We start from the raw sequence: 24,233 nt of genomic DNA on the forward strand, positions 1-24,233 counted from the left end.
TAATAAGCAATAATTGATGAATGGAAGGAACATAGAACTGTATCGAGATGCATGAAATGTGCCGGTTGATAACATTAGCACATGATAGCCCAGACCTGCACACACGAAAGTTACAGATTGTGTTTTAGATCAATGGAGTAGCCAAATGAACATTTGACCAAGTCATGGAGATTTGGGTATCACACTTTGATCAGCAAGTTCAAGCTCAGAAACTTCACACAATCTATGCCACCAACTTGAACAAGCCTGATCTTAATGGAAGAGCTATAATCTGATCCACATGAAGCATTATGAGTAGCAAATTAGGGCTTCATTTACATCAATCAATTTGAGAAAAGGCAACACAAGTGCTTATTTGATGGAAAAGTCTGTTCTCTCTATTCTCTTCCCTTCCCTTCATATGATCAGTCAAATATTTCAGGAATCACATACTTAGTGCAAGAATCAGCATACTTCCAGCACAAAAAATAGGTCAGAAAATATGAGATTGATATTACTTACAGAATTATTTTACAAATTTGAATGTCACATGCGAGAGAGTCGGAGACCACCTATACAACTCATATCCAATGATGCATTTTCCATTTAGTAGTACTGAACGATACAGACAACACTACAGTAATACAAGAAAAAATTTTGATGACCTGGTAAATGTTACAAGCATGGCCCGATTCATTTGTAGGGAATATGAGGGCTGAAATTTTCATCTTTGGGAGCAAGTAATTGTATGTACAGAGTGATAGGTTATCTGCTAAACCTCTCTAACTAAATCCGGCAAGCATCCTCAGCAAATGGAGCATCAAACACCTACACATTTTTCCCAAGTGCCATATGTTGAGCTGAAGGTACCTCCGCCAGTCTGTTGTGCATATTCTACCAGTACTTTATGGGCACAGGCATCCCATGTCCTTGCCAGTTCTCCTAGTGAGACCAGCTGTGATAGGCCTCGGAGAGAATTGTTGAACCTTGACCTAGCCTTGATAGATAGATCTTCAGATTCCCTGCTACATGGTCGAAAAAAGGGGGGGGTGGGGAGAAGCAGGTTACTTTCCTGTTGTGTCCCCAATGTAAGCTTATAGATGATACTTAGCATCGTCTTACCTTTGGTCATCTGGAAGCTCGTCCAAAAGAACAGGTGAACATTTTGGATAACTAGCAGGAACAAGCAAATTCAAAGGCTGAATTCGACTCTGGATGACCAAAAAGAACAAAAAAGAATGAGAGAAACATGAACACTAAATGCAGCTCTTATGTACATTATCTGCACATGATACTATCTGATTGAAGCTCACCATAGTATATGAAGATTTTGAGATTGGAGATCGAATCAAAGGAGTGAAGAAAAATTTCACAATTGTTCCTTTGCCGTTCGAAGCAGCAGATATCGGATCGGTGTCCACATCACTTATTTTTATCTCTGTACCAATTAGCCGTTGGTTTATCTCCCTGATCTCTTCATGTAAAGCATGATTCATCTGCAGTTAGACATAGTGCTGAGATTTAATGGAACCAAGAAATGCCAGGGTAAGCAGTGCACCAATAGGAAAGAAATATCATATTATGAACGGAACACTTGGAATAGAAGAGAAGTTATTACAACAAGGGAAGAAACAGAGGAAACAGTTTAGAAGCAATGAGTTTCTTTTTTAAAGAATCAGAAACAGATTTATCTTGGTTTAGTGTACCAACTAGAAACACATCATTTATATCTGCATTGAACAAGGATACAGCTTTTCATAAGAATGAGTTCTTTTTCTCTTTCAAACTTTGTATGGAATCAACAGATCCCACAGATACTAGATGAACGGATCATACTTGCTTACCCATATGTGTGCATGTGCACATATGTACAGAGGGAAGAGTGTTCAACTGATGAAATATCTTCAATGCACTCAGGAGGATGGGACCACAGAAGGATTTAGTTCATCACCATCAAATGACAACAAACACCAGTAACATGCAACTAGAATAGTTTGTTTCGATAACATTTTGATATAATCTTTAAATGACACTACCAGAAAGAATAAGTTATCAGTACATTTTGATATACATATATATAATTGTGAAACATATAGGTAGGTCAGATAAATCCAAATCCAAATCCAATGGTTAAAAATGGCTACGAATGGGAAAGACATTGGTGCCTTGTAGGTGATGATATGCATAGCTATATAGCAACAATCTTGTAGTTCTATGTAAATATCTCCATACACTAAATGCTAACAACAGGTTTCACAATTATGCACACATCTACAAGGGCAATGTTCCTTTTCTTTAATTGCTGAAGGATAAAAGAGTTCAGGATTACTCTTTAGGCTTCAAAAGTTCAAATTTCTAAACTAATTAATCTTTGAATGAGTAACATACAAAAGAGAACTGAAAAAGTAGTTCAAGCTCTATTTGAAACTACAAAGGATCTAAGAAATCAACACCCTAAGAAAATAGCCACAATTGGCGAAAGGCACTGGTGCATCTACGGAAAATTATATGCATAAATATACTGCAACAGTCTTGTTATATTCAAATATCTTTGTGCACATATGCTAACAACAGGTTTCACAATTATGTGCACATTTTCAAAGGCAATTGCCTTGTTTACAACACCTGAAAGATGAAAGGGATTAGGATTACTCTTTGGGTTTCAAAAGTGGAAATTATTGCTTCAGAGTAACCATACATGAAAGAAGAATTAAGCTTTAAATGCATATACATATGACTTTAGAAGAGAGCTGAAAAATGAAGTTCATGATATACTTGAAACTACAAAGCATCTACAAATTTGGAATCACAAGGCAACTAAGAAATCCACACCAAAGCAAATGATCGAGAGAAGTCATTCAATTAAAAAACAGAATAAGCATATCAGGAAAATACTTTGCTATGAAATCAAATGCATAATATCGAACCTCAACTTTCGGCCGCTTAACTCGTGATGTCACAGTCAACTGTAATTCAGATGTATCAACAGTATAGGTTTGTTTATCTCTATCATTTACACTTCCAGCAGATGACAGATTGTTCAAGGGCATGGCACTTGTGTCACGGTTCCTTTTTTTGGTGATTAAATTTTCACCAACTGCAGCCCTAGAACCATTTTCTGTTTCTGAACCTGGTATCCTGTCTGTCATGCTAACAACAGACCTGATATCGTTAACAGCAGAACTAAGAGTTGTGGGTGTTGATGATCGTATCTGAAAGAACTTCATTCATGTTAGGGGTCGGTGATACATAAAACTCGAGCACAAATGCATTGATGCTGTTAAGCAAATAAGAATTAAGTGACATGTTTAAATAAATGCAAGAGAACTAGTTGAATCAATAAATTCATAGCCAAAAGAGAGAAAATTAGGCCTTCATTTTAAATGCAAGAGAATGATATCATGATGCAGTCATACAGCAATTTCGTCAAGTGGAAGAATATTTTCTTTTTTATTTAAAATTTACCAATAACACAATTTAATTATACAAAGATCAGCCCTTAAAGAAGTTGGTCCATACAGAAATTCATCAAGCTCCACAAAAACATTTTTTTTATGTTGACATTCATGGAACATTAAGTTGTCCTTTCACTTATTAAGTTTTTTTATGATGCTTCGAAGCTTTCTTAAGATAAAATCAATATGGACAACTTGTTTATTCATAGCATATCACCATTGTCCTTTCAGCCAATTTAAAGTCCAACAAACTGATAATATTGAAAAGCTATTAGATCATGAGGGTGAATATACATGAGATGCAATGCAAATGTTAGGAAGACAATGGCACTACATGAAATGATGTATAGGGTAACTACAGTGATATTCTAATGAAGATAATCCAACATTAATATACAAAGAAATCCGAAGAATAAACTCAGAAAGAAAATTGGTCTCCAAATTTAACCACAAATCATCAGTTGACAGCTTGCTACCTATTGTAATGCTTTTGCAACCACAGAATATGAATGACTTATTAGAATTCAAAACTAATCCACAAAAGCACTCCAGTCTTTGCAAATATTATAAGGAGCATGGGGTCCACAGATTGTGATGGCTAGATATGATTATGGTTGTGGTGGTTCAGCTTGCAGAAGAAAGCTAGTGCTAGCCTGTCAGTCTGTCAGCTATAAGTAGAGGCAGCTAGGGTGTGTGCAGCAGCAAGGTAAGGAGAAAACAATTCTAAGAAAGAGAAGGTGGCGAGAAAGGAGAAAATAAACCAGAGCATAATCAAAATTTTGTAGCTACACAGCAGAAAAAAGAAGCTGAAAGAAAACTGACCATGCTCAAAATTTTGAAATGGTCATGCGAGAAGAGGCTGATAGCCATTTACAAAGAATTTCACTAATATTTTACATAATCATCCATCGGAGAAATTACAACCAATGGGTTGGTAAGAGCAAAAATAATTAAAAAAGTGATCACTCTTAATTTGACTAATAGTATTTGTCCTAAAGAGCTAAGTAATGAGTAAAGATCCATATAGTTGGTCCCAAATAATTGTGACATCGTGACTTCTTGTTGTAATTTAAAAATAATCTGACAAAAAGAGAAACAACCCCAAAGCTCACCTGCTCAAAATTATATCAATAACCCAATATACTTATTACAAAAGAAACATAAGTACCAACTGTACAATAATTTAACCAGATGAAAACTACATAAAACGCCTGAATCCATCCATATAACATCCAAAAAAGAATCTGAAAACATCACAGTATGTGGCACAATCCATCTTGAATCCACCACAAATACTCCAACTACCCAAAGGTTCCTAGGACTTGGTGATCCTGGGAAATGTACACAACAAACTCATCATTTTGGCCATCATTTTCATCCTAGGCTGTGACAAGGCATGTCTTTGTTATCATTCCATGTCATACCATGATAATATTGTGAAGCATAGATAAAAATGTAGTACCAGCTTGTTTTATTTTCCATCAAGGTGTTCTGGCACTTTGCCAGACATGAGAGCAAAGCACCCAACAATAATAATTGTATCCTACCCTGCAAGCACCTAACCAAATATGCAGCCAGAGTGTTCCACCTTGATCCTTAATTTAGACTTTAATGCATAAACTACCTCAGATAAAGTATACACAAAGGACATGCTTGGTCTAATTATCACATATTGTTCTTGTAACAGATCTCTGCATATAGCATGCAACAACAATCAATTTGATCTTCTCAGTTGACCATAATTCTATTTGATATATCATTGTGGACATTGATGATACAGGATATATAGTAGAGCTGAGACCTAAATAGCAGTATAAATAGGGTTGACAATGGCTTTTTGCTCATGATAGCCAACTTCCATGTCAAAATCCAAATCAAGACACTGGTGTAGACTTCTTTACTTGCATCAAATTCTTTGATGCCTTTTCTATAACTCTTTAGTGAAACTTGTGCAATCAACGTATCTAAATGAAAATTCCGGTGCATGAGGCTGCCTTTATTGTGGAGTCTGGAGAGGGCTAACGTTCGCAATCTTACCACAATAGAAATAGGTTTAAGGGTTTGACAAAGACCACATGTTCTAGCCATGCAGGTGTAAAGAATGACACCAATATAAAGCTTGACGTCATGCCAAGGGTGTGCCAACACACCTTTTGCCAGACATGAGCATGTGCCAATCACCACAAGCCTCACCTGAGCAATGCAGGGATATGTGTCGGTAATCACCAACAAGGCCCAAGTTCATGACATTGAAATTCTTGGCTGATAAGCACTAAAATTCAATGAGTCTCAAATTTATAAAGCTATCAAGGGCTACAGCATGATATTTTGGCTACGTGAAGTGCTACATTCCAAATGGAATGGGTCAAATTTGACCATCCTGACTGGCCAGTAAAGAACTTGCTGGTTTAAAATGACCTGTCGGCTATATGGATTGGGCCTAAATGACAACTGAAGAACCATTAACGGTTTGGATAAAGTTAGGATAACGAATTCCATACAACATTGTAAGGAGTCTTGCATCCACACCGCAGGCCATGTTGGGTATGTTTTACATGTTTATGAGACTCCTTGACTGTACTGTCCCAATATCAAATGGTAAATTAGTATAACATGCAGTTCTGTTTCATAATTCCAAGATTTTAATTATAATGTTCTAATATCTTATTATATGCAAATATAATAAGAGTATTTATAGTGATTCTAAAACTTCTTAGGACTTATGTTCCAACATTTGACAACAAAATAACTGTGATACTAATTTATTTTAAATTATCCTTCTCGTAGATGCCCCTCTGTTGTTATCACAACTAGACACTCAGATACATTTACATGTCTATTTGATGTTGACTCTGACACATCTACCCATGATATATCAGTACCTTCAATAATTTTATTAGATACCAATAATATAAATTATCCTTCCCCTACATGTCCCTCTGTTGTTTTACAACTTTGTCAAATTAGACACTTAGATGCATTTAAATGTCTATTTGATGTCAATTCTGACATATCTACTCATCATGTATCAGTCCCTTCAATAATCTAAAACGCAAATGTCAACACTACTTAGTTGTATCTTGTGTCAAAAATAAAATACTACCAAGAGTCTAAAATGATATTTAGCTCTATCTTGCCTCAAAAATTATTACTAAAAACATATCTTTTGCAGTAGGATCTAACGCAATTGACAAATGTGAAAAATATCCTGGAGCATTGGAAGTAATAGATTCTTATATTAAATTGAATCAAGATGCCTTTATTGCTTGGTATTTGTAATTTCTTCCAATTTCATGAAAAAATTTTAGCTTCAGACAGGATCTAATATCAATATATGCATGCTCTATATCCGACATAAAATTAAGAGTCTGTGTAACTTTTCGGCATCAAGAACATTTCGAGGTGGATCAATTCGGTTGTCCTGTTGTCTATATAAGTTAGTCTCTAGAACATTCCTACCCACAATCTCTGTTTCAACATTAGCCTATGATGGTAAGCTGTGGAAGAAAGAAAATTCTATTGAACATTTTCTGAATACTAGAAGAGCTCAAAACAAAATTTTAATATCCCATTTGACACTATTTATAAGGAGACCATGCAAACTACCCCATCTTTTTAAAGAACAACTTCGTTATAGGAGATATATCAGTTGTCTTGTGGCAAGGAATAGACTATTCCATCTTGCAACTCTATCCACCTCAATAAAATAAAATTGACTTCTGGATTGACCCAGGACTGCTAAATATGAGGTGAAAAGTAAGAATTTACAATGATCTACTTAGAACAGGATATGGACTACTAATTCTATAACTATGATGTTATTAGACAAGAGATCAGCTCTATCATTCACTATGTAATATGGTATTACCCACAATTATCTAAACCGATTAAACCAAGATATGATTCAAATCAAGGATTGTAGTTTTGTATCAGGGTACTGTACATGCCATCGGTACCAGTGTACCATGTGGTATCGGTGTATCGACACAAGATACACCAATCCATACCGAAGAGGAAGGAAGAAGAAAGAGAAGAGGAAGGAGGAGGAAGAGGAAGGAAGAAGATAATGTGGTTGCAGAAGAGGACGCAATGGAGAAAAAGGAGGAAGAGCAAGAAAGAAGAGGACGTGGTGGAGGAAGGAGGAAGAGGGGAAGGAATAATAGGGGATGGTGGAGGAAGAGGATGAAGAGATAGGAAGAAGAGGAGGACGAGGAAGGAGGAAGTGGTGAAATAAAAGGAGGCGAAGGAGGAGAAGAGGAAGTATACCTAAGGTCAGTGGCGCATGGTGGGCAACGAGGAGGAGGTCACTGACAGGCTGCAGGTTAGCCTTATTACTAATGTAATTGCCACTAGCTACAATATGAGTACCAATATATTATTTTCTGCAAGGGCATCTCTGAACCCTGTTATTTTAAAATTTTCATGTAGTTCAAACTACATCCTACAACTCATGCTTTACTTCAACCAGATAGAAAGATATGCATGATTGTGAGACATGACTCTGTTGCCACTACATTCAGTTGGTTTTAGAGCAGTTGTTTAAACAGATAGCACACCAATAAATAGGTCAGAAGTTCAGACTTCTCACCTTATACAAGGTAAAAAAGGATACATACCAATGACTTCATCTACCAAGTTACTGTATAAGTATGTACAAGATTCATAAAAAGAACAAAAGAAAGATTACTGACCACTTCTATTAAACGTTCGAGAGGCTTTTCTGTTGTACTTGCTTTCCCAACAACCAGATTTGGAATATCATTCTGATTGCCATCTGGACTGGTAAATTCTGCCAACAAAGGTGACGCTGTTATTCCAGGTGTCGTGACAGTGAATGATTGAGCCTCAGAAGGTGCTACAGCTGCTTGTTGATGCTCAATGTTTCCTGCATTTGGTAGTGACATAACACCAGAAAGTTGTTTCTCATTTGCTGGAACAGGAGAGAGGGTTATAGAAGTGGAAGGAGATGGAATGAATGGTGACTCAGCCGACTGCAAGGGGGTTCCAGATTTTATTTGAGATGGTAGGAGACTCTGCTGATCACTTTGAGGAGAATGGCAAGAAATATGGGGGGATGAAGCTTGAAAGTCTTGAGGGAATGAAAATGGAAAAGAAGCACCTGATTTTATTTGCTGATAGTAACTAGGGTGTTGGCTAGTGGAGTAATGATGTGGATAAAGTCCCGGCTTAATGTCAGGGCCTTGTCCCAACTTCAACTCATTGACTTCATTTGTTTGATTAAGCTGTGGCACCTGGTGCACTGGTGTCTGTGGTGCTTGTGGTTGATTTTTCTGTTGCTGTTGATGTTGTAGTTGCTGTTGCTGCAGGAGCCGCTGCTTCTGAAATAGTTGTGGCAATTGATGTTGTCGTAATTGCTGCTCTAATTGGTGATTATGATTCAGGTGGTGCTGCTTTTGTTGTTGTTCCTGCTGCTTAAAATGCTGCTGCTGTTGTGTTGCACTAGAACTTGGTTGCTTGGTATTGGCATGGTATTGCTCTATCAAGCCATCTGACATAGCATTAGCAGTCGTCTGTTGAGGAACATTAACAAAACTTTGCCCAGATATCAATCCACCTTGTTGTGTGGATGCAATTGCTCCCTGCTGCAATGACCTAAAAGAACTCCCTTGGACAGTCTCAACCATAGAATCAGTCTGTAATGCACTTGTGATTTTCTGTTGAGCTGTTGTAACACCAGCATCTGATAAAAGTATAGAACCATGTTGCAAGCCTGGAACAGCAGCTGGCTGCATCGAAGTTGTTGAACCTTGAAGATTTATTTGCTGTTTTGTACGATTGTCATGTTGTCCAGGAACTTGAGATTGATGAGGCATGAATTGAGAATGTCCACCAGGATGCTGGAATTGTTGCTGTCCAGGTGCCCGTGAAGGAGCAACATTTATCTTATTTAAAGCTAGAATATTTATTATTTGTTTCTCATACAGAGGAATTTTGTCCTTCAAATCAGGATCAATATTGCTCTTGGAAAATTGCAAAACTTGTAATATATGCTCTAGCATGATCTTAAAACGTTTCCTTTTCTCAAACAATTCTGATGTCTTTGCAAATGACATAAGAACTTCATGCTGAAAAAACATAAAAAGTCTTTGAGCAAGTTTCATTTTATGTTCAGAAATTCTGTGAATCTTAAAAGAAATTCAATGCAGAAACCAATAATTGAAGAACCTGCTGAAATTTCATCGCAATCTTTTGGTAAAGTTCACTCAATTCTGCAAAGTACAGCTCTTTCATGGATTTTATCTGCCCACACAAAAGAGACAAATAATATTTCATTACAAAGCTCAACTAATACAACTTTGATGTAGTTTCATCTCATACTTTGGTAAATATGTACTAAACACACATTAACCATACCCACCTGAAAGAAAAAAAAAGGGAATCGGTAAAGCAATTGCAAAATAATTCAACTTTCACCAAATCCAAACAAATGCAGTTCAAGGCCTTTACTATCGGAGCATGTTGACTAGTATTCAGAAGGTGGGTTCTAGCATATAGCCTCCCAGCACAGGAGAAATACGTGGCAACTATAAGGATGAGCAAGTTCATAGGCTCAAAGTTTAGATTACATCATTTAAAATGTAGTGAAACCTATATCATGTTACATTGATGTGTGCTAGCTAGTCCAGAACTGCTCGGATGAGCATCATAGACTTCCTATTTTTGTAACGATGGATACTTTTATACTTTCAACAAGTTTCATGATGCACAATACACAGAGGGTTGTAGAGGAGATTGGATTGTGGTATATTGTGCAGGTGGTTACATATAATAGGGAAAACTTCAAGAAGTCAGTTGAGCAGTTTCTAGACTTAATAGAAACTTTTATTTTGGAAAGTCATATGCAGCCGACTACGTCAACTCAATAATGAAAAGCAATTGTGACATCATAGTGGTGAAAAGGACAGTGGCAAGGGCACAGAGCATCAATTGACACATTTAGAATCATTACTGAATGTGAGCATTGATGCAAAAAATCATGCAAAGAGCAATAACACGACCTGATATCACTTGGTTTGTCACTAACTCCATTGCCTTTAAGTTCATTCAAAAGTGGAAGACCGGAAAAAAGGTGACACTCACTTCCATTGAAAATGGTCAGCTCCTGATATACAGGTCTTCAGACCAGAAAAAAAAAAGTGTATCCTCTCCTCTATATTCCGAAATTCAATAACCGATATCATCAAAGCTATCGAGTTGCTATATGTAGCGTGTGCCATGTGGAAATAGAAAAGAGGCTGCAAATAAGCTACTTGATTCACTTGATATGACAAGCACTGCAGAATATCAAAATTTCTAATATGAGAACCCATGTACCGAGTGGTAACCTAACATGGAGGAGAGGCTACTTAACTAGCTATTGGGTAAATGTTAGAGGGCTCTTGGAAGCCTATAAAAAGGCCCCAAAACCCTCCAAATCCACCCTCACTCTCACTCACCTTCTCCTCCTTCTCACTCTCGGTTTCTATCTAATCTCACTCAAAATTCACTTAATTTACTTTCATCATATTGGATCTGTATCGGTCCTAGATGTATCAATACAGATCCAAACAGGTATATGTCATTGTTTTACATCTCATTTATTGTTTAAATTTAGTTTAGGGTTGTCTAATTTGTTTGCATATAACTAGAATATCAAAGAAAACTGAAAGTAGGGTTTCGTTCTTGATTTCTAGTGTTTTCTAAGGAAAATACTGAAATCTGATATGTATTGGAATCAAGGTTCGCCGTACCATACCGTACCGGCGTTTCGACCCGGGCTCGATATGGTATGGTACCGGTGTACCGAGCGGTACATCAGGGCGTACCGAGCAGTACACCCTGGTGTACTGAATAATTTTATACTTTTTTCATACTGTAGCAGTGCTACAATATAGTACTGTAGCACTGTAGCGATACCGAGCGATCCGCGTACCGGTAACCTGTCGGACCGATACGTACCGCCCAGTACGGGCGATATGCTTCGGTATGGCAGACCTTGATTGGAATGTTCCTCTTCCCCAATGACTAGTATAATACTGAGATATCAAACCTTGAGTATCACCAAGGAACATTTTCTCGTGCTAACCAACCGTATCGGTCACTGGTCACATCGGTATGTACTGGTGTAACGTGTGCTATTACACCACTACGTACCAGTGTTCCAAAAAGAGACCGAAAATAGCTTGAAATTCAAAAAAAAACTATTTAGGGTTTTTCTTCTAATTTCTTAGTATATAAATTATATTTAGATAAGAAGAAAGTGTCTTTAAATCATATATGAATAGACATTCGAGGTTATAAGGATGAAAAATTGAATGAGTGAGTGAGATAAACGAAAGAGGGGAGAGGGTGGAGAATTTAAAGGACCAAAATAGGGTATGATGGTCAATTTGATCATTGGGACCTCGTTTGACCCCAGAGGAGATCGGTATGATCAAAATCCGACCGATCTCGTACCAATCAATAAAGATCTAGTTTCGATTGTATCAGGTGATATAAGAGGCATACCATCCGATACACCCGCTAACAACGTACTGCCTAAAAAGGGCTGGTCCGCATCTCGGTCAACCATACCAATCAGCGGACTGGTACATATCACCTATTTCATACCGTATCGGATGGTACATCGAACCATGGGTACCACAATACAAGTTTTACCCTTATAATCTCATAAATCAAATATCTTCTGGCTAAATAGGCAATAGACCTCAGTATGAGATCTCAAATTTCTTACAGGCCAACTATACTGATCAAACTCTTCCATAATAATAAATCAATGAATAAATATGAGCAAAGAACTTAACTTTTGATGTTTACTGACCTTTTGATAAATCTCCTCCTTCCAATCAACATCATCAATATGTCCTGCTTGAGTTGTGAAACTCGGTGTCCCTGTATAAAGAAAAACACCTGATTGATAGGAAATCAATAATGAATTCTGAATCGACAACCAAAGTTATCTGAGTCCCAAGGACACAAGTACAAACTATTTAAAAGCAAACAGAAAGTCAACAACAAGAGTAAAATTATGAGGTTTTCAAATTAGCATGGTATGACAAGGAACAAAAAGAACCTAAACAAAATGTTGATCAGAGAAAATCCTGATAAAAGATAACTAACATCAGGACTACTCACCAATGTTACATGGTTAGCCCAATAACTAAGGTCTTTAATTTCGAATAATACTGTCTGTATCGGGCGGTACATACCGGTCCGCCAACAAACCGATACACGGACCGCTCACTACCGGGCGGTATATACTGATCCGCCAACAGACCGGTACACGGACCGCCCACTACTGGGCGGTATTTTTTTTACTTATAAATAAATAAATAAATATATATATATATATATATATATATATATGTTTTCGACGTCACCCCGCCTAGGGAGAAGTGAGGCGACGTCGCCGAAAAAGAATTTTTTTTTACTTTTATATATAAATTATATATATATATATATATATATATATATATATATATATATATATATAGACGACATCGCAGATTTTTTCTTTACTTTTATATAAATATATATATGTTTTCGACGTCACCCTGCTTGGGGAGAAGTGAGACGACGTTGTCAAAAAAGATTTTATATATATATATATATATATATATATATATATATATATCGAACGATATACCGAAATATACTGCTCGGTATATAGTACCGTACCGTATCGAGCGAATCTCGAAACTCCAGTACTGTACGATATTTCAATCTTTGCCAATAATAGCATGACAGGACCACATTATATGGTTGAGGTGAACTTATGACCCATAACAAAACCTCATGATTAGCCGCACCACCTTCTACTATATTTGATACAGGGTCTGCCGTACCGAGCCATACCGCCCGGTACGGGCGGTACGTACCGGTCCGACAGGTTTTCGGTACGCGGACCGATTGTTACTGGTCCGAGGTACTGCATCACTGTAGCAGTGCGCTGTAGCACTGTAGCACTGCTACAGTACTCGGTACACCTAGGTGTACCGCTCGATATACCGTACCGTACCGGTACCAAGCCCAGATCAAAATACCGGTACGGTACGGTTTTGCGAACCTTGATTTGATATATAATCCATCTCTCAAGTCAAACCTACTAGAAAGAATCCACCCTCTAAGATTTTGAACAATCACCAGCTTAAATTTCTCAATGGTTCCATGAATCTTATAACTAAGCATATACTTCTGTACCATCTAAATCATAATAGATGTATTTAGTTTTTTGTTACTTGTGATGTTTCTTATAATGCATACAGTTATACCAACAAACAGTAAACTATATCATCTACTTTTATCTGAACATTTTTACACAAATATTCTCTAGGAACTACAACTACCTAGATCCTCATTGTTGTTATATTATATTCATATTCTTAAAGCAACTAACCTCCAATAGAAAATTCAAGGTAAAAGTGACAAAATCATCTACTGGAATATACCAGTGACAAAAAAACCTTAAATAACCAAAATTCAAGGTAAGATAATAGAGACCCAGAAAATGCCATTTCGAGAAAAAAAAAACTCTCTATCTGCAATAAAAAAGGGAAATGTCATAATAAGATATCCACCAATTAAGGGAGAACAACATTAAATGTTATTGTGATTTTGGTTATCGGACCTATGTCAGTCCATGGCCGGCTAGATTGTTACAGGTTCGGTCTGTTCTAACGGATCGACACATGATACCCCAAAACATACCATGGTACTATTGGAGAAGGGAGAGACAAGAAGAAAGAAGAAAGAAGAAGAAGAATAAAAAAGAGCAGGAGGAAGAGAAGGCCAAGGAGGAGAGGAGATTGTGGAGTAGGAGGAGTCATATCGGAGTGAATGGTGGGCGCATGGGCAGCGGTGGATGGCAGGCGGCAAGCAGCAAACGGTGGGCTGTGAGGGGCGAGTGGTGAGCAGCGAGCGGCGGGTGTGGGAATGACAACAGGTGAAGGCGCAAGAGTCATGTCGCATGAGCCAAGCACTAGCATGTTTTTAAAAGTTAAAAGAAAAAATAATATATTATACATAATCAAGGCCTTCAATTTCGAATAATACAGTCCATACCGGGTGGTACGTACTAGTCCACCAGTAGACCTGTACACGGACTGCCCGCTATCGGACAGTATTTTTTTTACTTATATATATATATATATATATATATATATATATATATATATATATATATATATATAAGTAAAAAAAAAGAGAGAGAGAGAGGCGACGTCGCCTCGCTTGGGGAGAAGAGAGGTGACGTCGCCGAAAAAGATTTTTTTTAATATATATATATATATATATATATATATATATATCGGTATATAGTACCGTACCATACTGAGCGAATCTCGAAACTCTAGTACGGTACGATATTTCAATCCTTGGATATAATTATACTGAACCGGACTAGACCATCCAGTTTGGGCTGGTTGGACCGGTAAAAACTAGTCGGGTTTGCAATCTACGACGAGTCGTTAGTGGCATGAAGACCAACTGAAGCCCTATTTATGATTAAACAAATTACTTCTTCTTAATCGCATTCTGTGAAAGCAGGGTACCTGAACCTTGAACTCTTTGTTGCGTGGCTGGTTGTAAAGAACTTGAATGTTGTTTTACCAATGGCTGCTGCAATGGAACAGGCTGAGATTTGAACTGAGAAAGCAGTTGCTGCTGTGATGATTGATGTTCGTGCTGTTGACCTTGCGTTTGCGGCATTGCAGATGGTGGCTGAGGCATATGCATAGGGCACTGTTGTGGCTGCACATTTGAGACATTATATACTGATCCATGTATTTGCTGCTGTTGCTGAAGCCCTGAATAGTTATAGTTACTTTGGGTGCCTAACTGCTGCTGCTGATCCAAGAGAAAATTCTGTTGATTCAACAAATGCTGGACCCATTGCATGCTAAAATGATAATTCTGTGGAACTGCCATTCTTTGTGGTTGTTGTTGCATCTCTGTGACACTTGCTTGTTTCCCAAGCAGGTGGGTCTGTTGGACATTTGAATGCTGATGCTGATGCATGGCCAGATTAGATTGCTGAAAAGCTGAAGTAGGATGCTGCTGCTGCTGCATGGTACGCTGTGGCTGCTGTCGCTGTCTGGCATCTGATTGTGGATATTGCTGAAGCAAGGGCAACACAGATTGCTGAACTGAATTTTGCTGATTTTGTTGAAGGCCAGGTTGCACAGCTGACTGGATTGCTCCAGGCTGTGTCAGTTGAATGGCCGACTGGCCTGACTGGAAACAGGATGCCATTTGCATTGAAGGCTGTTGAGAATATTGCAGTTGGGTTGTCTGCAAAAGAGAATACTGGTGCAGTTGAATATGTCATTGCAAGAGTGAAGACTAATGTAATCTTTGTTTCAATAATTGTTTCTCGACCTGATGCTGGTATAGATATCGATTTTGTGATAGATGTTGCTGTTGTCGCCATCCCTGCATTCGCCCTTCTGTGTCTGTAAGAATATCTGGCACTGCAGCTTGCCCCAAAGAGTTGTTGGCAGAGTTTTGTGATATGAGAGCCATGTTTTGTAGGTTGGATGTCTGGCTAACACCGGACACATTGGGCTGACTGAGATCTGTGATGGATGAAAATACAGAGGTAAGATTGGCAGGACTTTGTGCTGTAACCAAAGCGTTGTTTTGAGTATTCTCAGGCAAAAGTTGCTGTCATCTTAAAGGTTGATTTACCAAGCAAGAGATTAAGGATTGCCCTTGGTTACTGATGTAACACGCTGATTAGTTCTACATCGGAAGTGGGCTAAAATAGTCCCAAAACAGCTCCGTTTTCGCGTGCCACAGGCTGTTTTCTGCAGCCCGCAGCCGCACACGAAACGTCAGTCATCTCAGCACCCTGGAACCGCCCGGGTGGCACCATGGGGGATGGGGCTTCAATATAGTGTCAGGCGTTGAACAACCTTTCGCAAGTTCGTACGTTACCTTGACGGGAACTTGTTGTCACGCCCGGCACCCGGTGAGCAGCTGTTTGTGGACTTGCAGCAGTTCGTTCAACCCTCTAAAGTCCTTATTTTCCTCCTCTCCCTCTTTTCTCTTGTGCACGCAAGGTGCTCGCTGAATTGCTTGTAAAGCTTCCCCTTTTCGCGAGACGTCGGGACTTGTCCGTCGCTCGTTCTTCAAACTAATCAACTTTCTCTTTTACAGGTCCTTCGGGACCTGCGAGAGGTTACAAGTGGGCTGATCTTTACGGATGCAAATCACAAGGGCAAAGCGCGACTTAGGCAACGCAAGCTAAGTTCGTGTCTTTGCCGCAAGGGTGCCTCGCGACTTAGGCAACGCAAGCTAAGTTCGCGTCTTTGCCGCAAGGGTGTCTCACGCCTTAGGCAATTCTAGCTAAGGCTGTGACAATGTGGGCCATGACGCTTGGCACATGCCATGTCTAGTGCCTATTCTATAACATAACATGTGCTGGCCGAGCTATAAGGTTTATGATTTTTATCTGTTGTCGTCAATCAGTGATTTAAAAACCGCTAGGCGCCAAAAGGCGCCAAGGTGCAAAAACTCCCTAGGCGCTCGCCCGAGCAAAACGAGGCGCTAAAATATAAAAATATATAAGTAAATTAATAAATATAATTATTTAAATAAAAATATAATATTAAATTAAAAAAATCTTACAGAATCACAATATCACATTAACAAAAAATCTCAAAATTCAAAAAAATAACAATAATTTCAAATAAATAAAAATTAGCAGTATTAAAATCAAAATAATATATTATTAATCTAATAAATAAAAAAATATTGTTAGTAGTATACAGTTAACAGTATACTATTAATATATTGTGAGTAGAGGGAGTAAGAGTAACAATAGCTGCAATGGCAGCGGGAGCGGGAGCGACGATAGTGGCAAGCAGCGACAATAGCGGTAGTGGTAGCGGCAGCGATAGCGGTAGCAGCAAGCAGCAGCAACGATAGCGGTAGCAGCGAGCAGCGACAGCAGTGTAAGAGTAAGACTGAGGCTGCTGACTGAGAGAAGCAGCAGTGGTAGCAGAAGCGGGAGCGGCAATAGTGACAACGGCAACAGCGATAGCGAGCAGCGACAACAACGACAAGCAGCGACAGTGGCAGCGGCAGCGGAGAGTAGCGACAACGAAGATAAGATAGCGGAGAGAGGCAATGGTAGTAGAGAGGAAATGTCAGCGGTAGAATCGCGAGCAGGGTTAGGGTTGGGGAAGTCGCGAGAGGGATGTTGGGAGGTTGATATCGGTGCTTTAATTGGTTCAATCAAACCAACTGAAGCACCGGAGATCGAACCAAACGTAAAACACTGGTTCGGTCGCCTGGTTTAACCCGGGCGCTTGCCCGAAGCGCCCGGTGCCTAGGCTCGGGCGAGCACCTCGGCGTGAAGCGAGGCACCTGGACGTGAAGCGAGGCGCTCGGGCCTCGCCTCGCCTCGCCTCGCCCGAGCACCTAGGCGAGTGCCCGAGCGCCTATTGAAATCGCTATCGTCAATAACATTTTTACAGACTATGAATTTCAACCAGGTTATAAGTCCTTATTGAAAACCTTAAGGCAAGGATTTCTAGTTGTGGCATGGGATCATGCCCATTCTTTGGCATAGGCCAAAAATTGGTGCAACCATATTCAGCACCAATTTAGCATGGTGCATGCCTGCACTTTTCTGGCATGGTACATTTTAAAGCATGGGTAATCTTTGTTGTAAGAAGAGATGTCAAGGTCATTCTGTTATCTAATCTGAAAAATAATCAAAGCCAGTTTCTTAAGAATTGTCATGAGTGTCAATACTGGACATGTATCTAGCATGCATCAGTAATAAAAAAGTCATTTGATCAATATCACATATCAAGCCAGTAAATACCAAGCTAATGGAGCATCAGCAAAAGGCAAATAACATGACAGTCCGGTGTACTCACACAGAACTGGTATGCCAACATGGCATTATAGTCCATCAACATATATCATGCCAGGGTATGGCACAACCTCACATACCCAGTGTTGCAACAAACCGTCCATTATCTTACTCTTACCCAATTCTATACTCTCATCCAAAATGGAATATTTTCTCTAAATTACCCTTTAATTTCTTTTGAAAATAATTCTTTCAAAGTATTTCTCCAAGTAGCATTGCTTCTGACGACAGAGAAGCTTAAAACTTAATATTACTGCTGTAAAAAGCATATATAGCTTTGTAAATATATTATTGCAATAAGCTAATTCACTAAATCACTTCATGATAGCAGTTTCAAGTTTGCAATTAATTTCACACATAAAACCATTATCAAAGATAGTTTTTTTTTTCTGCAGAGAAAACAACAACATAATTAGAGCTTTCTCACATGCAAGTCAACTTTCAGAAATATTTTGAGGAGGATCCTTTGGGAAATATTTTTAGAAGGGGTCTTTGAGGGAAAAGTTTCCCAAAGTTCAAACTAATCCAAATTTACAAGGGCAATGATCCTATTTAGATCTTACATTTAAAGCTTAAAATATCCTTGAATCATATTATTGTTGTAAATGAAAGAATGAGTAAACATACTTTCTACATGGTTGCAATTTTATACAGACATGAGAATATTTGCACCAATGGAAATCCACTGATTTTCTGTAGAGCCATAAATACAAAATTTAATATATAAGAATTAATTTTTTTGATTTTCAAGTGAGGAAGCATAGTTAGCAAAGCCTGTGTTGACTAGTTCTAATGATCAACATGGCAATAATTAGCAATCCAAATGCAAATCCCAAACTTGCTCCCACACTTTTTCAACAAGCTTACATTTAAATGATTATAATTAGAGGCAGGGCCTGTAAATCTGATGTGCAAGATGCAAGTCAACCACATCCGTTTTCAGATAATTATAAGCATCCAAATGAAAGCTTGTTTATTAAAGAATGGAAGAGACTTGGACAAACATGATTATGTTTTAGCTGACTAGCCTAGCTTTTCCAATCCTGCCTAAGAAGATATGCCTCCTAATCAAATATCTCCCTGGCATTGTGCCATTCTTAATTTTCTTGTTTATCACCAAAGCAATCAAGCATATTTAAGCGGGTAATTAGTGTTTGATCCAGCAAGGATCTAGTATGCATTCCATGTGCTATATCGCAATGGATGTACCACCAATGATGGCAATACTTCAAGTGACGGGCATGATGACAAGTCGGATTGAAACTTTGCCGCTTTAGGGCTATTTTCCGATAAAAATAGTTGTCAATAGATGATCAAATCCACAAATCCATAATGAAACCAAAATTAAGATGGGATCCAGAAGAATCTAGGCTAGATTGTCTAACCTATGTTTGTGGCAAATCTAGGCTATATCCGTGAATATCTATTGTAGATCTACACAGATCAATGCTAGATCCACAAAGATCTAGCATACATCCAAATGGATCTATGCTCAATCTGCAAAAATCTAGCATAGATCTAGGGGAACCGAGGCGAGTTCCAAATGGAACAAGCCTTAATCCTCATGAATCAAGTCTAAATCCTCCTTGATCTAGCTTAGATCTAGAAAAATATAAGCTGCATTTTTGTACAAGAAGCCCTAAATTAAGAATAAATGAAAGAAATCTAGGCTAAGGATGGAAGATTAAACATAAACCATAATCTAATTTCATGAAATTAACCTAGAGATAAGATTTGGATTTAGATTGATTTGAAGAAATTAGAACCCGATCTTGAGATTTGAGACTTTTTTCTAGTGCAAATAACCTCCCTTAATTTGTCTTCAATGAATTGTAAGGAAGTTGAGAAAGATTAAGTGAGTTTTGGGAGAAATTTAAAAAAGAATGAAAGAAGAGAGAGAGAGAGAGAGAGAGAGTGCAGGAAGGAAAAGAGGAGCAATGGGTGGCTGTCTAAAGGCAACCAAAAGAGGCTCACCGGTAAGCCTTAAACCCAGGTTATATCGCCTGATTTAAGCTGGTCAATGTTCACAGACCGGACAGGACCATGATTTACTATGGTATCAGTATGTATTCCTTGTGTCAAAGAATATGGTATCTAGTCAATTATACCAAAGTGAACTATCCCTGAATCTCACTTTTGATTAGATTTATTGCTAAGAAATAAAATTTTAAATTAATTTAGAAAAATAAATCTGGTTTGACCAGCTAGAGCTTCAGAGTTCAGACAGTTACGGAACTCCCTAGTTATGTTAATCTTTAGGCAGGAACAAGAAACACATGCTCAGAGGCCAGAACCTCAGACAACAATCAAGAAAGAGCTTTAAAAAGTAATTAAAACATTAGACTCAACTTCATGGCATTAGAAAATTTAAATCCAGTCTTATCCATGACAGAGAAATTAAATAACACAAAGTTCTTGTTAAGTATGAATGTTAAAGAATTTACAAAGACATGTAAGCATGATATATTAAACGAAAACAACTAGACAATAGGAATACAAAAGATGGGCACAAAGCATGGAATAGAATTAACTCAAACTTAAAAAACTTCATACGCTAGCATGTACCAATGAAACATTAGATAACCATGGTAACATATGCAGGAAGAAATTCCGAAACAACAGCAGGAAGACAAAAATATCTATTCCAGTTTATCTGACAGCATATTGATTCAGCTTGATAGGAAAAAGAATCAAGATGAAAATTAATATACATAGATACGCACAAACAGAGAAACAAATTAAAAGAAAGTAATGACTGCAATATTTTGACTACAATATGTCTGAACAATTAATCAGAATGCCTAATTTGTGATCAAAGGGAATGCAATTTTTTAATTTAAATACCTGGGTCTGCAGAATTTTGGTTGGTAACTGTCCTGTTGGACATTGAAGGGTTGATTGATGTAGAATGCTGAGGCTTATTCTTAATTGAGACCATCTTCAGAGAAATTTTCCTCACATAATCATCCTGAAAGATTAGATGATTAAAAGAACGCTTCGCCAAAAGCTTACAGTTAACAACAATAGGCAAGAAAAATTAATCAAATAGATTTTTTTTCTACTTTTAACTCTAAAACCATATATGTGGATAAATAAACCAAACTAGAGGTCCAAATTTGACATTCAAAATGCTCTAAAATAATGAATCTACAGTCTGCCAGCACCAGTGAAATTTGATTAACAAGCCAATAGCCAGTAAGAAACACATTTCTTCAACGATAAAATCAAACAAACAGAAGATTCTGCTACTTGAAAAAAAAATGATAATGTGATGCAGAAAGAGAGCAGACAAAAGCTATGTTTTTTTTTTTTTTTTTTTCACATTGCCTGGGAGAAGAACAATTCATGAAAGTATTGATTAACATTGAACCAAAAATTAAATACCAACAAGATCCAACAATTGAGCATGCAACTAAGAGAGGGTAAAGTCATCTAGTACAATCAGGCATAGAGTAATCATACAGAATGGCCAAGATTATAGACAGGCTAACTAAATTACCTGGTTAGCAGCTGAAGTATATATCTTCTCCTCAAACTCAAGAGCAATTTTCTGAAGTCCATATAAATCCTCAGGCTCAGAGACTAGCATTGGCATCTCCAAAGCCTCCATTCTACAAATAGCACACATTCTTTTATACAGCTACATTATGAACAGAAGAAATTTTGTGAACCAAAGGAGACAAATGAAGGACATGCACTGTCTTCCATATTTAAGAACAAGGAATTTGTCCAATTTTAGACAGATTATAGTTTGAACAAATCATAGAATGAAACTCTGAAATAAAAAGATTGAACAAAGAATAAAAATATGAAAAAAAAAATCTAAAGACTAAATTGTCAAAGATCAATGCCAATAATATCTATTTAGTAAAGACATGATGGAAAATTGAGAGAGGAAAAAATTGCATATTGTCTCTTTATCAAGTAAGAAAAAGTATAATGTAGGTTCCAACTTAACTAATGCAGTAGTTAAGTTGAGTTTGTTACATCTATATCCCATCCGTAAAATGCATATGGATCACTTTCTAAATCCAAGGCAGAGTGCAAAATTGAACTCCTTTTATCATGATAGACTTGGTCTATATCTGAACTTCCAAAGCATATTCCAATGAGGTTCCAACAATGTATGCTATTTTGCTGATTATAGGGATCCCATTTAAACATCCAATTACCAAAAAGACCAAACTCTCTTCCACCTCAGCCACTCGACAAGATCTATAACTACACAAAGAAAGAATCAGTTCTATTAACCAAATTAAATTTCCTTGTCAGATACTGAAGCAACATCGCAACCCTTCGTAAGTCACGCCCAACAATTGAAATCAGGGAACCTCGTTAAGCACCCAACAAGATCAAGCTTCTGAAATATGTCATAAGCGTACGTGTGCACATGTCTGACTAGGGGCGTGAAGCAATCGATTAAAGAACATTAAAATCTGGAACGAGAAGCTGAAGTGGATAAAGATTGGGAATTTAACATTTACATGAAAATATTATAAATTTTTTGAATATAACAACTTCATTCTTAATAGCAGAAGATCATAATAAAAACGCAAACGAAATCGACGCAAAAAATGCTTGTTTCCTCGATAAATTCAAATTTTCACATCCAACCAACAGAGGCACCCTAGTCTCATCCCAAACACTGTCATCATGTCAAAGATTCCACAACTTATCGATCAAAATCAAGAGATAATCCATTCCATCACATCATCAGATAACCTAACAACAAATAGAAGGAAATGATATTTTCGGGGATGAAAAAATGGTTCTCTTACTTACATCTGTTCTACAACCCTTTGACGCGCCCGGGGATCGAGTTGGGCCCTCCAGTCGGCAGAGTTCCCATCCGAAGTGGCCGCGGAGGCCTCCTCCCGGACAGGCCTCCAGCGGTTCGCCTCCATTCCACCGATCAAACCGAAGAAACTCCTCCTCTCCGGTTTACACTACGAGGTCCAAGAGCACGCAACACCCCAGAATGAGATATCAGTGCCGACAAAGGCCAAGGAGATAAGTCGAGGAAGAGAGAGAGAGAGAGAGGATGGTGGAGATCCCTCGTCTTCGAAGACACTCGTCACGGCAGCCGAGAAGGGAACTACGCTCTTCTACAATTACCCAACCATTGCCAAGGAAAACCGAACTATTATGGACGCGCACCGAAGGTGTTTGCTTATGGCCCCTTCGCGGCATCGCCATGTTTCCTTTTTGTCCACTTGCAGGCGCTCCAACCGCTACCGAGTAAAAATGCCTCACTCGTATGATGTACACTCGGCCTTTTGATGGGGATGCCTAATTGGTGCTTTTACATATATATCCTTTCCAAATCTTATTTTACGTCAATCCCCTTCCCAATATAATATAATATTATATATATATATATATATCCATTAAATTCACCATAATTAGTAATGGCTTTTAAAAATTTTAGAATAAAAATAAAAATATATGTTAATACTTTCATCAAATAAATAAATATAGAATTTACTAATTTATAGAAACATGCATAATATATGTGAAGGGTATTAGTAATAACAATTTTTGGATATTTAATGACATTAAGCTAACAATCAAGAAATTAACTATTATATATAAATAAAATCACTTTGAAGGATGTATATGCGATATTTGAAAAGATGGTGGGGGGGGGGAATCAATCCTCATTTAATAATCTTTAACCACATATTTGAAAAGCTCTATATAGCTTTATCAAGAAATTTATTTTTTTTTATTTCGAAAAATAGGCTGAACCACTTCTGTTGGATATTAGAAATGCAAAGAATTAATTATAAAATCCAAAAAAAGTCAGATGTTAGATTATGCATTCAAATCAATATCAATTGATTGCTTTCCAATCTTCAAAAACTGCAATTTTAAATATTCTAATTAATCAACACATTTAATATACAATTATATATATA

General features: G+C 37.7%; 1 protein-coding gene across 1 annotated transcript; it reads right to left on the minus strand.

Annotated features, from left to right (window-relative positions):
• Positions 1 to 472: 472 nt before the first annotated feature.
• On the minus strand, positions 473 to 23,350 carry LOC135652878 (mediator of RNA polymerase II transcription subunit 15a-like). Its single transcript, XM_065174181.1, has 12 exons — positions 23,098 to 23,350; positions 21,815 to 21,926; positions 21,160 to 21,283; positions 15,810 to 16,006; positions 14,984 to 15,722; positions 12,256 to 12,326; positions 9,621 to 9,695; positions 8,126 to 9,520; positions 2,907 to 3,191; positions 1,293 to 1,475; positions 1,102 to 1,190; positions 473 to 1,001 (listed from the first exon to the last, which is right to left on the minus strand). Exons 1-12 carry the CDS (start codon positions 23,217 to 23,219, stop codon positions 800 to 802), a joined length of 3,594 nt encoding a protein of 1,197 aa, XP_065030253.1. The 5' UTR covers positions 23,220 to 23,350; the 3' UTR covers positions 473 to 799.
• Positions 23,351 to 24,233: the final 883 nt, after the last annotated feature.

The sequence above is a fragment of the Musa acuminata genome, chromosome BXJ3-11 (genome assembly GCF_036884655.1).
Source record: "Musa acuminata AAA Group cultivar baxijiao chromosome BXJ3-11, Cavendish_Baxijiao_AAA, whole genome shotgun sequence".
In the NCBI taxonomy this organism is placed as follows: Eukaryota; Viridiplantae; Streptophyta; class Magnoliopsida; order Zingiberales; family Musaceae; genus Musa; species Musa acuminata.

What these genes read in the sequence shown, in the direction of transcription:
- LOC135652878 (XM_065174181.1), bottom strand. Translation starts at nt 23,219, where the DNA reads ATGGAGGCGAACCGCTGGAGGCCTGTCCGGGAGGAGGCCTCCGCGGCC. An exon ending in CAAAATCTTCATATACTATG is followed by an intron (nt 1,191 to 1,292) that starts GTGAGCTTCAAT and finishes TTGGTCATCCAG; the next exon opens with AGTCGAATTCAGCCTTTGAA. An exon ending in GAGCTTCCAGATGACCAAAG is followed by an intron (nt 1,002 to 1,101) that starts GTAAGACGATGC and finishes ACCATGTAGCAG; the next exon opens with GGAATCTGAAGATCTATCTA.